The sequence below is a fragment of the Purpureocillium lilacinum genome, assembly GCF_023168085.1.
Source record: "Purpureocillium lilacinum CBS 284.36 DNA, scaffold_1, whole genome shotgun sequence".
Lineage (NCBI taxonomy): Eukaryota > Fungi > Ascomycota > Sordariomycetes > Hypocreales > Ophiocordycipitaceae > Purpureocillium > Purpureocillium lilacinum.
In genome coordinates this window covers 3,454,537-3,470,511 of record NW_027072111.1, presented here as the reverse complement: position 1 = coordinate 3,470,511, position 15,975 = coordinate 3,454,537, and the positions used below count along the sequence as shown (strand labels likewise).

Below are 15,975 nucleotides of genomic sequence, written 5' to 3'. Positions count from 1 at the left end.
GGCCTTTTTGTGTATGCTAACAGGTATTGCGTAGAGAGCGTACTCTCAGCGAGAAGAAGAATCTCCTCACACTAGGTGCAGAGCCCCGGAAATCAAGGAATCAAATGTGACGTGACTTTCTTGTCCCGCCATTGCCAAACGTAACGCCTTTGAAAGCTCGTGGTTCTCCAAACGCCGGTCGGGGTATCTAACATTTCGCGCCCTTCCAAAGCCGCTGTTTTGGTCAGATTCCGGACGTTGCACCAGAGTTTGTCGACTCACAAGTCAGAGCGACGCAACAAATGCGCGGCTGAAAGTATCAACGAAACGAGACGGTTAGTTGCGAGCAGTAGGGTTCCGAGGCGACATCTCCATCTTGTGCCTGCCTGTTCTCGTAATCCTGGAACGGCCTGAACTGAAGTCTCAACCGATGGGCTTCAGCTTCTTCTTCTTCTTCTTGTCGGGGTCCCCGCTGCCAGTCGATTTGCCCTTCTGAAAACTCCTCCAGCTGTTGATGCGCTGGTCGCGGGTAGCCTCCCAGTCCTGTTCGTGCTTGCGCTTACGCTTGCGCTCCTCCATTTCGGCCTCCTCCTTGCGCTGCTCGCGGCCCTCCTCCTGCATCTGGGCTTTCAACTGGCGGCGGCGGCGGTGCTCGTTATCGATCAGGACCTCCATCGACTTGGTGCGCCACTTCTTGGCGAAGCCGTCGGTCTTGAGCTCGGGGCTGTCGACGGTCCACTTGTTCTCGCGGATGAGGAGCATGCGCGCGTCGGCGATGGCTTCGTCGAGGATGGCGCGCTTCTTCTCGTCCATGAGCTCTGTTTGGGCCTTCTTCAGGCGATCGAAGGCGTCGGGCGCACGCGGGTTCTTAGTCTTGTCGGGATGTATGAGAAGCGACTTTTTGCGATATGTGATCTTGATGTCGGACTCGGGCACACCTGGGTGGAGGTCGAGGACGGCATACCTGCAGTGAGGACTGGCGTCAGCGACATCTGCCCGGATATGCTGGGCTGTGTTGTGCAACTTACGCATCGAGGCGAAACGCCTTTAAAATGCGATCTATCTCGGCATCCTATCATGTAGAGGGTCAGCGATGAAAGTTCTGAGCAAGACAGGTGGACGAGGAGAAGTGCCTACCTTGTCAAACTCCTTGGCCTCCAGCTCCAGCGCGTCGAGCGCGTCGCGATCGTCGGTTGCATCGTCGGATGCCATAGCGGATGGTGCAGCAGTGCAATTCTCGCTTTCTGATGGCTATGGCTCCCAAGCTTCTCCGAGTTGAGCGTGGAATGGCGGGGGATGCGAAACAGTCCGTGGTGAGAAGGGTGGTCGCCGGCACAGTGAAGATGGCGGTTATTGGTGTTGAAGGTGGCACGGCCACCAAAGCGGCGGGCAGGTGGAGCCCAATGGCCCTGTCCCGACCCAGTTGCCAGCGCCTGCCCCGCGGCGATAAGATAAGCCTGCCGGCCCAGAAAAAAAAGTCGGCCTCCCAAGACCCGACGGTGAGAGACTGATCTGCGACGTGAGGAAGGCCTCGACTGCACTTTCAGCGTCCACCAGTCGACAGCTTCCAGCACAGCGAGCCGCCGCCATGCCTCGACGCGCAGTTTCGCCCGCGGCCTCGGAGCCCGAGCTCGACATCCTGGGGTCTCTGTACCCCGGAGACGACGACAATGGCGCGCATGCTTCTGCGCTCAACGGCGAGCTCGACATCGACGGCATCTTGAACGTCCCCGGGCCCGCGGAAGACGGCGATGACGAGGCCTTCATTGCTCTACAGCAGGCGGCATCGTATCGCAAGAACACCAACCTCAAGGGGCGCACAGTAAAGAAGGGTGGTGGCTTCCAGGCGATGGGTACGTTGCCCCTGATCCCTGAGCGGGCGTCGCGACGTGTACTGACCGCTTCTCGGCGTAGGCCTCAATGCCAATCTGCTCAAGGCCATCACTCGAAAGGGTTTTTCCGTTCCTACACCCATTCAGAGGAAAACGATACCCCTAGTTCTCGACAGGAAAGATGTCGTGGGCATGGCGCGGACAGGCTCCGGCAAGACGGCCGCCTTCGTCATACCTATGATCGAGCGCCTGCGCGCACATAGTGGCCGTTTCGGCAGCCGAGCCCTAATTCTCTCGCCGTCGCGCGAGTTGGCCATCCAGACTCTCAAGGTAGTTAAGGAGTTTGGTCGCGGCACTGACCTCAAGGCCGTGCTCCTGGTCGGTGGCGACAGCCTCGAGGAGCAGTTCGGCTCAATGACCTCCAACCCGGACATTGTCATTGCCACGCCTGGTCGCTTCCTGCATCTTAAGGTCGAGATGGGCTTGGACTTGAGCTCTATTAAATACGTTGTCTTCGACGAGGCAGATCGGCTCTTTGAGATGGGTTTCGCAGCGCAGTTGACCGAGATTCTGCATGCTCTACCGCCTTCGAGGCAGACGCTACTCTTCTCTGCGACGCTGCCTGCATCTCTTGTGGAATTTGCTCGTGCTGGTCTGCAAGATCCGAGCCTCGTTCGTCTCGATGCCGAAACCAAGGTATCGCCGGACCTGCAGAGTGCCTTCTTCTCTGTCAAGGGAGCCGAGAAGGAAGGCTCGCTGCTTCATATCCTCCACGATGTCATCAAGGTTCCTGTAGGAGTCCCGCAAGCGGCGCAGCGGGAAAACGACAAAGGATCCAAAAAGCGAAAGCGAGGACCCGAGGGCCCCGGTAAGCCCACGGAACACTCGACTATTATCTTCACGGCAACGAAACATCACGTGGAATACCTGGCGAACTTGTTGCAGCATGCCGGCTTTGCAGTCTCGCACGTTTACGGTTCTCTGGACCAGCTTGCCCGCCGGATACAAGTCGAAGACTTCAGGGGAGGCAAAACGAACATCCTGGTCGTCACCGACGTTGCAGCTCGAGGTATCGATATCCCCGTCCTGGCAAACGTCATCAACTTTGACTTTCCGCCCCAACCCAAGGTCTTTGTTCACCGTGTTGGTCGAACGGCCCGAGCGGGTCAGAAGGGCTGGAGTTACAGCCTTGTCAGAGACATTGATGCGCCGTATCTCCTTGACTTGCAATTATTCCTGGCCAAGAAGCTGGTCATTGGCCAAGACGGCAGCAATCCGTCTTTCGCTCAGGACGTGGTTGTGGGAGCTCTGAAGCGAGACTCCATGGAGACGCACGTCGAGTGGATGAACAAGGTCCTCAACGAGGAAGAGGACATCGACGCGCTGCGAAAGGTGGCGGCGAAGGCGGAGAAGCTCTACATGAAGACTCGAAACTCAGCTTCGAGCCAAAGTGCGAGGCGCGCCAGGGAAATTGTCGCGTCCGAGGGCTGGATGCAGCTTCACCAACTCTTTGGCGAGGATGTGGACGGCCAAGAGCAAGCTCGCACAGCGATGCTGGCCAAAATCAGTGGATACAAGCCTCAGGAGACCATATTTGAGGTCGGCCATGCGGACAAGGGAACGTCCGAGGCAGCAGAGGTGATGAAGCAGCTGAGAAAGCGAATCACACCGAGGAACAGGCAGGCGAAGCCAACAGAGGATGATGTTGACGACAAAGAGTTCGGGGGCGTCCAGAACGGCGACGGGATGGATGTCGATTCAGACGACAACGACTCTGACGATATCGAGGCGGCTCAAGACCTGGCCGTGGACGAAGACGAAGACAACGACGACGACGACGACTTGGAGGTGACCGTCACTAACACGGGCGCCAAGAGAAAGGGAAAGACGGACTGGCGCGACTCAGACGTGTTCATGTCTTACACTCCCCGGACCGTCAACGCCGCCGAGGAGCGGGGCTACGGCGTGCACTCAGGCGGCGCCGGGTCCAGCTTCGTCGAGGCCGCGCGCGACGCCACCATGGACCTCGGCAACGACGAGTCGTCCAAGTCGTTCGGCGCACCGACCCGCGCCAAGATGCGCTGGGACAAGAAGTCCAAGAAGTACGTCTCGCGCGACAACGACGAGGACGGCTCCAAGGGCGCCAAGATGATTGTCGGCGAGAGCGGCGTCAAGATCGCCGCCTCCTTCCAGAGCGGCCGCTTCGACAGGTGGAAGCGCGCCCAGCGCATGGGCCGCGGCCCCCGCGTCGGCGAGCTGGAGCGCCCCGGCGCGGTGCAGGGCATCCCCTCGGGGCAACGCTTCCGCCACAAGCAGGAGAGGGCGCCCAAGGAGGCGGACAAGTTCCGCGACGACTTCAAGGTCCGCAAGAAGAGGGTCGACGAGGCCCGCGAGAAGCGCGTCGGCCGCTTCCGCGACGGCATGGGCAGCAAGAAGGAGCTCAAGGGCCTGCACGACATTCGCAAGGCGAGGGAAGAGCAGGAGAAGCGGCGAGCCAAGAACGCGAGGCCAACGAAGAAGAAATAATGATTTCTGGGCGCCCAGTGCCGTCATAGCGTTCATAGTGATTTATATCAAGTCAGTGCACCATGCCACGAGACTTTTATAGCCGTGACACTCGCCTCCTGTCCGATCAACATGAGCACGACATCATGGCAGGTAATACTGATCACCGCGGCGTGCTAGAGGTAATTATGCAAAGCAATAGTACGCTTGTTGCCACTTCTATTCCGAACCAAGCCGAATGATGTACATTCCCTGATGCGCCATCTTCGGATTCGGTCGTACCCATCCTATTCAGAGCAAGCCTCAAAGCCAGCTACCATGTAATCCTTGAACTGCCAAGATTACATGAGAATATATGCTAATAATGTACTGACGAGCAGCAGAGGTACGCCCTTCTGCCATCGAGAGGTGCTGCGCCCTAATGTCGCCGCTCCCTTTGGGGGTATCGTTGTTGCCTGCTAAAAATCATAAAATGCAAATGTTGGTGGTACAGTCACGGCATGATGCCGTGAGTAGCGTGCATGAACCGCCCCGTACACATCATTCTGCGCCATCCAAGTTTGCCACCCATTGCCTCACAGCATCGCGTAAGACGTTGGGCTGACGCTGCCGGCTGTGCCTGTTGCTACGTCCTTGACCACTACCGTCCATGTCGCGGCTGTCGATGGCTTCCCGAATCATCTCCTCAAGCGTAGATAGGATGACTGTCTTGCATTGCACCCTGGGTACATCCAGTGGCTGATCCGCAAGCTGAGTCACCTCGGAAAGTGCATCAGGTATGGTGCTGCCGCTGTCAGTGCTGCCCCGGAAGTCGCTAGGCGCCTGCGATGAAGGGGCTGAGTTTTCTTTGCTGGCGTCTGGTGTCGAGTGGATGACCTTCTCGATGGACTCTTTCAACGCTTCATCGGCAACAAAAATGTCATCGTCCAGCCACTCCTCTTCCAGTTGATGCTCGTACGGGAGAACAGATGGCGTCAGGAGCACAGACCCGTTGTGGCCAGGCACGACAGTGTTTCCGGAAATCCTGTCTATCGTGGCTTTGGGTTTGACCAGTCGACGGTAGACATAACGCTTGACAGAATTTGTCGTCGTGTCTGCGATGACGACCGCGCTGACGTCGACCCAGCGCTCAGACTGACTGTTACCGACCGGGAAATCAGGTGCAGGTGTTGGCTCCGCTTGAAGAGCCGCCTTCACCTTATCAAGCAAGTTATCTTGTGGGGGGAGAGCCTGGAGCGCGAAGTCCGGGTGGAAGCGGTTCAGCCATCCAGCGGCATTAAGCGGCAGATCGCCCTCAATGGCAAATCGCGCCGACTGCTCAAAAGTCTCCAAACCGCTGGGCATTCCCGGAGTCGATAGGTAGCCACTGCTGGATGGCGAGCTGATAGCCGATTCATACGACGCGATAAAATCTGGAAATGGGACGTCAACGTCTATCACCCCATCCTCGGCGTTGATAGACGTCTTGACAGGGGACTCGAATGCGCCAGACGGGTCTGGGGTCCTCTCCACCTGCGAAAACGACGCTCTGCCTCTCCTCAAGTCATCTGGAGCGGGACCGAAATTGCGTGCATCGAACGGCTGAGACACTTGACGGGATGTCGCCTCAGCTGACTCTTCAGCAGGCGAGACCTCCCGGACCATCTCAGACAGCTTGTCAGGGCGACCAAAAGTAGTCTTGATCGGCGACCGAAGGTCACTTCCCTGACTGTATGTGCCGCTGTCGATGGACTCCCTTCGGCGCGCGTTCCATAGCCCACTCACCAAGCTACCCCATTTCAACCCTTGGCTCGTGGGCCGTGAGCTGGCCGACGTCGCCTGGCCGCTACTCTCAACGCGTTTTAGAGAACGCTTCAAGTCGTCTGCTGCAACACTGCCGCTACTGCCAGGGCGACGTCTTCTATGGTTATCGCGCTGCTGCTGAGCAGTTGCAAAGTGCGGCGTCGTGGCTTCCGGTACAATCGTGGCGGTTGTCGCGGCACTGCTCTTGCGATTCACGAAATCTTGGCCGGGCATGGGGATGTTTGTAGTCCGGATCGACGCTGCATCCGAGGCACGTCGCTGATGTTGATTTCGATCAAGCGTCAGGTGAGCAAGCTGCGAGGGAACACCGGAAGTTCGTGTGCTTTGGCTGGCGGTCCTCGAGTGAGATGCGCGCCGCAGGCCGCTGCGCCGGTTGATCTTGCGGCGAAGAGACTCCTCGCGAAGGATGGGCACGATGAACGTTGGAGGCGAGTTGGAGTAGCCCCCCAATGATGCGGACGTGCTCGGCCGGTGTGGCCTCGCGGGCGAGACTTGTTGGCTTGCCGGCAAAAACGCCGAAAGAAGGAAGATCAACCTGCGCGCAGCCATCTTGTCATCAGACACAACAATGGTTCGTGCTGGCAGCGAGAGGTCCTCTTCATTTCGGTTCCGTCTGGCCGTTGCGGCTCTCTTGCTGAAAGCAGGTCCGCAAAGGGCCTGTAACCAGTCGGTATGGGTAGCCAGGAACCCTGTCAGAAGGTTATAGAAGAACTGGCCTTTCTCCGGTGATGAAAGCCAACGCGACGTCCATATTGCTTCATCACGCCAGATGCCCCATCGGCCCTGTCCAGTGACAACCCTAGAGGCGCTGAGCCCCAGGACTACTCTAGTCCTCGCCAGTCCTGCCTCGTGCGCAATGTTGACGTCGCTGTTGAGACAGGTGGGGGCCAACGAGACAAGCTTGGTTGTGCTCTTGTGTGGCTTGGCTCGGTGGGTGTCATTGCCCCTTCTGTCGGATAGCGAAGGAGTCCGAGAAATCAAATTCGAGGCTGCCGAGGTAGAGTACGGGCCAGGCGAGGCAATGTCAGCTTGCTTAAGCATGCCGTGGATGGTCGTGGCGGCCACAGACTGAAGGTGAGTCAAGGTTCGCATGATGATGTCCCAGTGCTGGGTAAGCCAGTCGATTCGGTCCTCAAAGTCGATAGAATAGGACGAGTCGGTTATGTCGCCGTAATTACCAGAGCCAGTCATGTTCCAACCGGCCTTAGTCGAGTTGTAGGAAGAAGAGAAAAAGTCTTGGTCGTTATACGACCCTGACTCACGGAATGCGGATCTCGCCGGGGCGGCCGATGACATCCGTGATGACGCACGGGGCAGCTGCACCACCAACACGACGGCGTACATGGGAGTTCGCCTCTGCTTAGGTTGTGGCTTCTTCTTCTTACCAGACGCCGAGTCATCCCCAGCGGACGGAAATGGGAAGCCACTATTGTCGTCCGAGAACCGGCTCTGTGGTGTAACGTTGGCATCGGCATCCTCAGCAGTCAGGTTGACAGGGAACAGTCTTGTGATGAGGACTTTCTTCTTGTCACTCTGTCGCGAGTAGCCGGTTGGTGGGAGTGGAGGACCGATTGTCGGCGAGACAGTCTGCGAGGAGAAAGACTGTGACAACTTACTCGAGCGGCCGCTCGAGCGGCCGATGGAGCTCCGTCCATCCCCAAAAGCAGATGCGGAGTATTCGGCTGGACGGGTATCGCTGGGAACGACATGAACTTTTGTTGATGTTCCCTTGTAGGCCATCAGCTCCGAGTTACCAAATATGCAGCTCGAGAACGTCGCAAGCTCCTCGCGATACTCGCGGGCAACTCGCTGCGCATCAGTCTCTGCATAGCTTTGACTCCTGCCATGGACTGACGCTCGGCGATCAAACGCACCCTGACGAGGCTGGGGGCTGTCTGGTTGGATCACGAGTGGCCGGGACGACTGGCTGAGGCTTGTTTTGCGCGGTGACAGGGGGGTTCTTCTCGGGTCCTGGCGAGCGGGAGATCGTTCAGCCGCCTGTTCCGGGGGCAGGTGGCTATCGTACAGGAGGGAGGCGTTCGTGGGTCCCAGAGCATCTTGGAGAATGATGACGCGGACATCGCGAGAGTCAAGCTCAAAATCTTCGCTCACATCGTACGAGTTGGCGGCCGCAGCAGATGGCGTCGCTGGCGCCGAAGACAAATCAAACACTTGGTCATTGCGGTGCTGGTACAGTGCCTGTGCGTCCGGAAATAGGAGATTTCGCGTGTGAATGTCCTCCTGGACAGACTCAAGTGGGAGGGCCGGCCGAGGCGTGCTGCTGCTGCTGCTCGTAGCGGCTTGGGGGGTAGCCGACCCTCCGGAGCCCAAATGGAGGAGCCGCCCTAGCATGTCGGCTACAGGGCGTGATGCATCCGCGGAAGAGAGTGATGAGGAAGCCACGATCCGGTGGTGTGCGGTCACAAGAGCCCGCGGCGTGGTCGGAACCAAGTTATGTCGGCCGGCTGGCTCTCATGAGCAGGTGGGAAACCAAGGTACCTCGCACTGCAGGCATAGTCGGGCTGTGCAATGAAGTCGCAGCACCTGGCCGCAAGAGAGAAGGTGGTGCAGAAAGACAAGCTGGCAAAAGTACGGCAGCGCGTGTAGATGCCAAGGAGTCGAGAGAGATGGTGGGCAACCGGCTTGTCGATGAGAGTGTGTAGAAGGTTCCGAAGTGAGACCACGAATAAACTGCTGCGTCCCAAGTGGCCGGGTAGATGCCGCGCACAGACCGAGGATGATGGGCGCGACCAGCAAAAGCAGAGAGCGAGGAGCGGTCAACGATCAAGGCGCCGTCGGTGTGCCCTAGGCTAGAAGAAAGAGTGCTGTCCAGGCGACGTGGTCAGCTCGGATGAGTTCCAAGGCGTCTGGCGAGGCGAGTAGCCGTTGGCCGCGTCGTGACACAGTCGGTGAGACGATTACCAGCGGTGGCTCATCGTCCACACGTGTTTCGGCGCTGATGCGAGGCAGACGAGCAGTAAGGCCGCAGAGTTCCGGGGATGCGACGGGGGCGCGCGGGATGAGACGGGATGACGAGGCGCCGAACGACAAGAGTGAATCGGGCAGCGCGGCGGCGACGACTGGCGACGAGTCTCGGCGGCCACGGGCGCTCCTGTGCGTTTCCTTGCCGTGCGGTGATGAGCCGAGGCCGCGGCGACTTTGCGGGATGGCAACAAGAGATGCGGTTGCGGACGGTAGGTGAGGGTGAACGAGGGCGTCGAGATTGTGGCGGGCAGGGTGCTCCGATATGGGCCTTGTGAAAGTGGCGGAGGGAGGGACACGGGCAGTCAAGCATGGGGGTGGATAAGCCGGAGGTGATGGATCGGGCGTGGCAGGCAAGGAAGGCCGGGCCAGACAAGGCGAGGCCAGACCAGGGTGGCCTGGGCGCCGAGAGTCCGTAGACCCAGAGAGCCGGGTCAACCAGGCAGTCGAACCAGGCGCACACCGATGAGCGGCAGAGGCAGCCACGGAGCCAGCTGGCAGTGAAGTGGATGGAAACTGCAGTGGGGAGAGGGACGAGGGTACCTGGCGCTCTGTGTCCCGTGGGTGCACTGCACCACGCGAGCGCCGCCCACAGCGAAGTACCTTGCCTGCCCTTGGCCCAGGCGACTGGAAGGCTGAGGTGGCAGGCAGTCCCGTCTCCCCAGGTGAGCCCCACGCTGAAGGACGCTGGCCTGGCCTAGCCTGCAGGGCGTGGTACCTACCGAGTGAAGGTTGCGGTGGCCTGCACTGGCCCGCTGGGGCGTGCGCGTGGCGTGGGAGTGGAGAGTGGAGAGGCCGGGCCTGTGAATGAAGGCAGCTCTGAACCTGGAAGCGCCGCGGGCGGGGGGAGGGGCCACGACCGGCGGCGCAGACGCCAGGCTGTCCTGGGCCTGGACTGGAGGCTAATAACGACCTGGCGCCACCTGTGCCTCGCCTGAGGCGCCGCCAGTGGGCTGCCGCCAGCGCCGGCGGTAAACCTCTTGACGGAAGCAGCAGCGAGTGAGAGGGCGGGCGTTTGCAGCACACGATCCTCCGTCGAAGCCTCAGCATGGCACGATCGGTTTGTGATGGCGAGCGGCTCTTGCAAAGAGAAAGACATGCATTCGTACTCGTATGGGCGCAGCGCAGTACATGAGACCTGTGCAGACAGGCCAGACAGCCGCGGTCGGTCATTTACCAGAGACAGGGGGCCTGAACCGGCCAGGACCCTTGAGCCCCCGCGTATGAGGCGTGCAAGTCGGTGTACTTCCACTTGGAGTGATGGAGTGCTCGTACGAGATCCCGCCCCCCGCCTGTCAGACTCGCGATAGCATTGTTCGGGCAACGGCCGGGCCCTTCCTGTGGCGACTCAGCTGTGAGTTGACAGCAGGACAAAAGGGCCCCAGATGCCAGGACATGGGCAAGGGGCTTCCAGCGTCAATCGACACGGAAAAAGCACAAAGCGCCGTCCATCGTCCGACGACCCCTGGTGCGACTGAGCCCCATCATCGTCATGTGGCAAACTGGCAGGGGGATTCAGGCATGCCTCACAACAACAAACTTCCAAGCTCGTCTGCATTGTGTTCAGCCCAGCTGTACAGTACAGTAGCTGGCAAGCTGGGCCTTATTGTAACGTATTGTGCTGTCGCCGCCCGCCTACAGTGCCCGTAAAGGGACGGACTACGAGCCGGGAAACTTTTGCCATCCAAGGTCCCTGTTGGCAGCTGGCAGTTGGCACTTGAATAGTGACAGTGACAGCAGCAGCTGGCAATTGGCCGAATGCTGTGACTCTTCAACGTGCGCTGGGCTGATGCATGCATGTCAGGACTGCATGTGTGAAGTCAACCTTGGCCGTCCATTCCGTCACCGGCGGTCAACGAGTGGAGGGTCGTGGGTGCAACCTCGCCGTCACCGCTGTGGAGGGGCGGCATGGGGGGCTTGGGGGGCAATGGGGGAGGCAAGGGGACAGGCAGGAAAGTCTGATCGGCCGTGGAATCCCATCCGTGGATGGCCAGCCTTTGCAGTTGCCATGCCCGCGAATGGCAATCATGATGAACCTGCTGCCTGTTTCTGTCGCACAGTCGCATCCTGTCGGCCCTGTCCAGCTGTGCGATGCAGATGACGCCGCGCGCGCCGATGCATCATCTGCACCGCTCGCCGCCTCCTTCAGCCAGGGCGAAGGAAGGGTGCAAGTTGCGGTGAGACGGTCACAGAGAAGGTACCTCGGGTATGACGCCGTCGGGGGCGCAGAGGGCAGGCAGTCGGCTCGCGCGAGGATGGAAGGAGCATGGGAGCCTCCACGTCTTGTCGTTGACCCCCCATTGCCCGCCCCCTCGTCTGGCCTGCAACCCGACTCCTCCTGCCTTTGGAGCTCAACTTTTTTGCTGCTGCAGCCCCCAACACCAACACCACCACCAACAACCTTCCCCGACCGACCCGTCGCTGCAGCTCATTAGCTCGTGCGACCTACCCGGCAAGGCCGCCCCACTACCTGTGCTGCTGCATCCTCGTCGATTTGTCGTGCTGCGAAACCAATGCCCTCTCACTCGGTATTGTACAGTATATTGGTACAGTACAGTAGTACAGTACGGATGGCTGTACCACAAGGAACCGCCTGGGAGGCTCTTCCCGCGGCTCGCTCTCGTGACCCGGCACCTGCCAAAACGCTGCCGTGCCGGCATCGTCACGCGCGACCGGTGGGCTTGGGTCGGAACGGATCCCTCCTGCCTTGGCAGGTTGGCTTGCCCGGTGGAGATGAGCGGGCAGACGAGCAGGGCGCTCCGGCCCATCTTGCCCGTCTTTGCCGCCTTGCCCATGCGTAACCACGCGGCTCGGCAGGAAGCGGCGGCGGTCCCGGCCACGGACCCCGTCGCTCCAGCGCCACCCATGGACGCCGGAGCTGCGCAGCACAGTCAGGGCCTCATTCTGGTGGCTTGAGAACAGCTCTTGTCTTGGATGGGATCCGTCAAAGCCACCCAGGCGCCAGGGTCCTCCCCTCACAAGCGGGCCGTCCAGGGTGTGGGCGGGCATCCTTTCCAACCCAGTGGATGCCATTGGGCTCCATTGACTCGACCGGTCTGGCTCGCTCGCTCCAAATTCATCACAAACTCGACGACCCAGCCGCTGTGTCCGACGGAGCCCGAGGCAGTCGGCAATGTTCAACCGGCTGCCGTTCGCTGCCGTATCGCTGCCGTATTACTGCTCCGTGGATGCCCCCGTGTGCAGGCATGGAGCCGACCAGTGTTCTTCCTCCGGCTCTGGCGTCTAGGGAGACAGGCGCGCGCAGTGTCAACCAGGGTGCTGGGATTCCGATACTTCGGGTACACTATACATGATCCAACATGACGAGCACTGGATGAACGAATGCAAGGCTACGGAGCTCAACATCGTGCTCAGCTGCCACAAAGGGCAACACAGGCCAGCCAGTTGCCGCCGCGATTCAGTCGCCCCTACCACCACCAGATCGCAAGCCACCAAAGGGCCGACCAACCGATCACCGTCGGCCGCGGCCGCGGCATTTCTCGCCGTTCTCCCAGCCCTACGCCGCCCAATGGCGTACAGTGGAAAGCCAGCAATTCTCGCCGTCAGTGGGCCGACCCATCGCGCCGTATCCATTACCACACGGCACTTCCGGGGCTAGTAGAGCCCGCAGTGGGTAACAGGGTGCCCCTAAGCTGGGCTCGACTCGAAGACATCTGAGCTTGGCGGCATATTGGTAAATCACGCTCCTCCGCAGGCAGTCAACATCCAGCTTCGCATCGGTGGCAGCCTCGTTGATTAGTGACGTGATATCTGACTGCGCTCGTCGAGCTTGGCCTCACGCACCCTAGGCGGTAGACGACGAGCCGTCGACTGAGATCCTGCACCGTGAGATCTTGAGGGCCTACATTAACGAATCATGGTGAAATAGCCCTGCAGTGTCGTCTCAGCCGCCCAGCATATTGCCTTGGCTGGCCGTGATCAAACAGCAGTTTGGAAACCCCGCCTATTGGCGTACCTTAGCCGAGCCTCCCTTGATCTCAGTCAGTACAGCAGCTGTCACCTCCTTGGTGCTGGCCGTTCCGCCCAAATCAGGTGTCACGATGCCCCGAGCACAAATGTTCTCCACCGACTTCACCAGTATCGCAGACGCCTCATCTTCGCCCAGCCATGCGAGCATCTCGGCGGCAGTCCAGAATGTCGCGACTGGGTTGGCGACGCCCTTCCCGGTGATGTCAAACGCTGAGCCGTGGATGGGCTCAAACATTGAAGGATGCTCGCGAGTGGGGTCCAGATTGCTTGTGGGAGCAATGCCAATGGATCCTGCCAATGCAGCAGCAAGGTCGGAGAGGATATCGGCGTGCTTCCAAGCAGTCAGTGTCCACATTCTTGAGACGCATGTCCTCTAGCTACTCACGAGGTTTGTGGCGACGATGGTGTCGAGGCTTTCCGGCTTCTGCACCATTCGCACCGTCATGGCGTCGACCAGCATCTTGTCCATGGTGACGTCTGGGAACTCCTCGCTGACCTCAGCTGCCACCTCGTCCCAGAGCACCATACCATTTCGCTGCGCGTTGCTCTTGGTCACAACCGTTAGGAGCTTCCGAGGCCTTTTCTGTGCCGTCTCGAAGGCGAACCGCATCAGCCTCCTGATGCCATGCCGTGTGAAAATGGCAACCTCGGTCGCTGTTTCCCAGGCGCAACCTCTGTGTGAGCGGCCGCCCTGTCCAGCATACTCGCCTTCGCTATTCTCGCGCACTATGACCCAGTCAAGGTCCGCGGGCTTGCAGTTGCGCAGCGGAGAGCTGATTCCGGGGAGAATGCGAGTCGGGCGCACGTTGGCGTACTGCTGAAAGGGTTGGCAAATAGCCAGGCGAAGTCCCCATAGCGAGATGTGGTCAGGCACATCTATCGACGAGTCAATGCACACTCCCCGTTGTACTGGACTGCTAATATTTCAGGTAAACGTACCAGGGGCACCTACGGCACCAAAGAAGATGGCGTCGTGCTTCTTGAGCTGTTCTAGTCCGCCATCTGGGATGTACTTGCCCGTCTTCTTGTATGTGTCAGAGCTCCAATCGTAGTTTGTAAAGTCAATCGTGAATGATCCTAGACTCTCAGCAAGAGCGGAGAGGACCTCGATCCCGGCCTCGATGACCTCTGGTCCGATGCCGTCAGCAGGGATGGCGGCGATGCTGTACGTTCTAGACGATGGCAGCGCGGCGGGCGGCATCTTGGCAAAGTGTTTGTCGAGAGAATGGACCTGGGCGGGTGTGGTTTCGAAGCAGTCACTTCAAGGTGTAGCACACAATCGTCTGTTCGTTGGTTGCACTGTTCGACTCCCACCGCGACGCATTTATTCGTTGGCACGATTGCCGAACGCGGAGTTTGACGCGACATGGCGGCTTGCACCCCGCGCCGGGTTGTTCTGGATGTCCGGACAAAGAAACGTCCGCGGAGATGACTTTCCCCGGAGGGACCTGCCGGAATATGTCACCTCCGCGCATCTCCATGGAGGCCACCAATTAGGTATTACACTGACACAAAAGAGACTGCGAACGAGGGTATCTGGCATTGACTATGTCATATACAGAGGCGAGGCCTTGATGTTCGGACCGTCTCGCTAACGATCCCCGCGTTGAGAACTGAGGTCGTCAATGATCCAGAATGATCGACCAAATCAGCATCGACGTCGTTGTCGCCGCTCTCCTTCCCAGTATTGATTCACATCAAAAGAAAATTGAGAGGGCTTTCTGCCTAGGATTGTCGGGACTCCAAGGAAGTGGCAAGTCAACCTGGGCGGCGGCGCTCGCGCACCGCCTGACCGACAAACACAACCTCCACACTCGGACGATATCCTTGGACGACCTCTATCTCGATCATGACGACCTACTGTCTTTGAAGCAAAACAATTTTGGTAACAAACTACTACAAGCTCGTGGGCAGCCCGGCACGCATGATGAGAAACTCGCGCAGAGCTTCTTGACGGAAGTCTTGGCTCCGTCACTTGGGAGCGATCGCCGTGCGCGTATAAAGTGGCCAGCATACGACAAGAGCCTCAACAATGGACAGGGAGGGCGTGTTCCTGTTAGTGAGTGGGAGCTGGTGAGCTTGGACGAGCGCCTGGATGTTCTCATCTTCGAAGGCTGGTGTCTCGGTTTCCAGCCCCTACCCGAGGATGAGTTGCGAGAGAAGCGGCGGATGAGTGAAAGCTCCCCGCCTTCGCAAACGCAGAAGGTGACCGAGCGGCTCACGGAGACGCTACAGTTCCATGACTTGGAGCACCTTCTTCTCATCAACGCCAGTCTCAAGAGATACTGCGAGACGTTCATGGGGCCGGAGACGTTCGACTCATTCGTGCATCTAACCACCGACGACCTGAGCCGTGTTTACTGCTGGCGCGAGGATCAGGAGGAGGCGCTTCGAAGAAAAGGCAAACCAGCAATGGCAAAGGAGGATGTAATCAAGTTTGTTCAGGGATACATGCCGGCTTATGAGCTATATTTGGAGCGCCTAAATGAGCGTTCGCTGTTTCAGAGCAGCCCTTTGGCAGTGGGCAAGAAGCATATCAGGGTTGTCTTGGACAACAACAGGAACGTGGTCTCAACCAATGTACTTTAGAATACAAATCCATTTGTCCATCGCCACTGAGTTCATTGCCATGCTGCCGTTCTACGAGCCATATCGGCAATGCGTGCGATTGACAGAGACCATCGGGTGCTCCATGCACAATGCAGGCCATGATTTCCCCGCTGTGCCCGCAGTCGACCTCACTGTGAAGCCGCCAGGATGAGTGTCGGAGGAGTCTTTGTCCGCTCGCTCATCATGCGCGGCCTAATCCAACTTCCAGCCACCAGCCACCAACTCCAGGGATGCCATCCCCCGCACACACGGATCTGGGGTAAATCTGGGGTTG

The 15,975-nt window shown here is 59.1% G+C and overlaps 5 protein-coding genes across 5 annotated transcripts; 2 read left to right on the top strand and 3 right to left on the bottom strand.

Annotated features, from left to right (window-relative positions):
* Positions 1–402: 402 nt before the first annotated feature.
* PLICBS_000757 (uncharacterized protein) lies at positions 403–1,191 on the bottom strand (the record flags this gene model as incomplete). Its single annotated transcript, XM_018318206.1, has 3 exons — positions 403–943; positions 1,008–1,051; positions 1,117–1,191. The coding sequence occupies 3 exons, from the start codon at positions 1,189–1,191 to the stop codon at positions 403–405; spliced, it is 660 nt and encodes a 219-aa protein (XP_018183731.1).
* Positions 1,192–1,567: 376 nt separating this feature from the next.
* PLICBS_000756 (ATP-dependent RNA helicase dbp10) lies at positions 1,568–4,337 on the top strand (the record flags this gene model as incomplete). Its single annotated transcript, XM_018318207.2, has 2 exons — positions 1,568–1,832; positions 1,894–4,337. The coding sequence occupies 2 exons, from the start codon at positions 1,568–1,570 to the stop codon at positions 4,335–4,337; spliced, it is 2,709 nt and encodes a 902-aa protein (XP_018183732.2).
* Positions 4,338–4,856: 519 nt separating this feature from the next.
* PLICBS_000755 (uncharacterized protein) lies at positions 4,857–8,471 on the bottom strand (the record flags this gene model as incomplete). The annotated part of the gene is made up of 1 exon (XM_018318208.2): positions 4,857–8,471. One exon carries the CDS (start codon positions 8,469–8,471, stop codon positions 4,857–4,859), a length of 3,615 nt encoding a protein of 1,204 aa, XP_018183733.2.
* Positions 8,472–12,968: 4,497 nt separating this feature from the next.
* PLICBS_000754 (uncharacterized protein) lies at positions 12,969–14,292 on the bottom strand (the record flags this gene model as incomplete). Its single annotated transcript, XM_018318209.2, has 4 exons — positions 12,969–12,992; positions 13,078–13,422; positions 13,477–13,967; positions 14,031–14,292. The coding sequence occupies 4 exons, from the start codon at positions 14,290–14,292 to the stop codon at positions 12,969–12,971; spliced, it is 1,122 nt and encodes a 373-aa protein (XP_018183734.2).
* Positions 14,293–14,726: 434 nt separating this feature from the next.
* Positions 14,727–15,680, top strand: PLICBS_000753 (uncharacterized protein; the record flags this gene model as incomplete). The annotated part of the gene is made up of 1 exon (XM_018318210.1): positions 14,727–15,680. The coding sequence occupies one exon, from the start codon at positions 14,727–14,729 to the stop codon at positions 15,678–15,680; it is 954 nt and encodes a 317-aa protein (XP_018183735.1).
* Between the last annotated feature and the right edge of the window lie 295 nt (positions 15,681–15,975).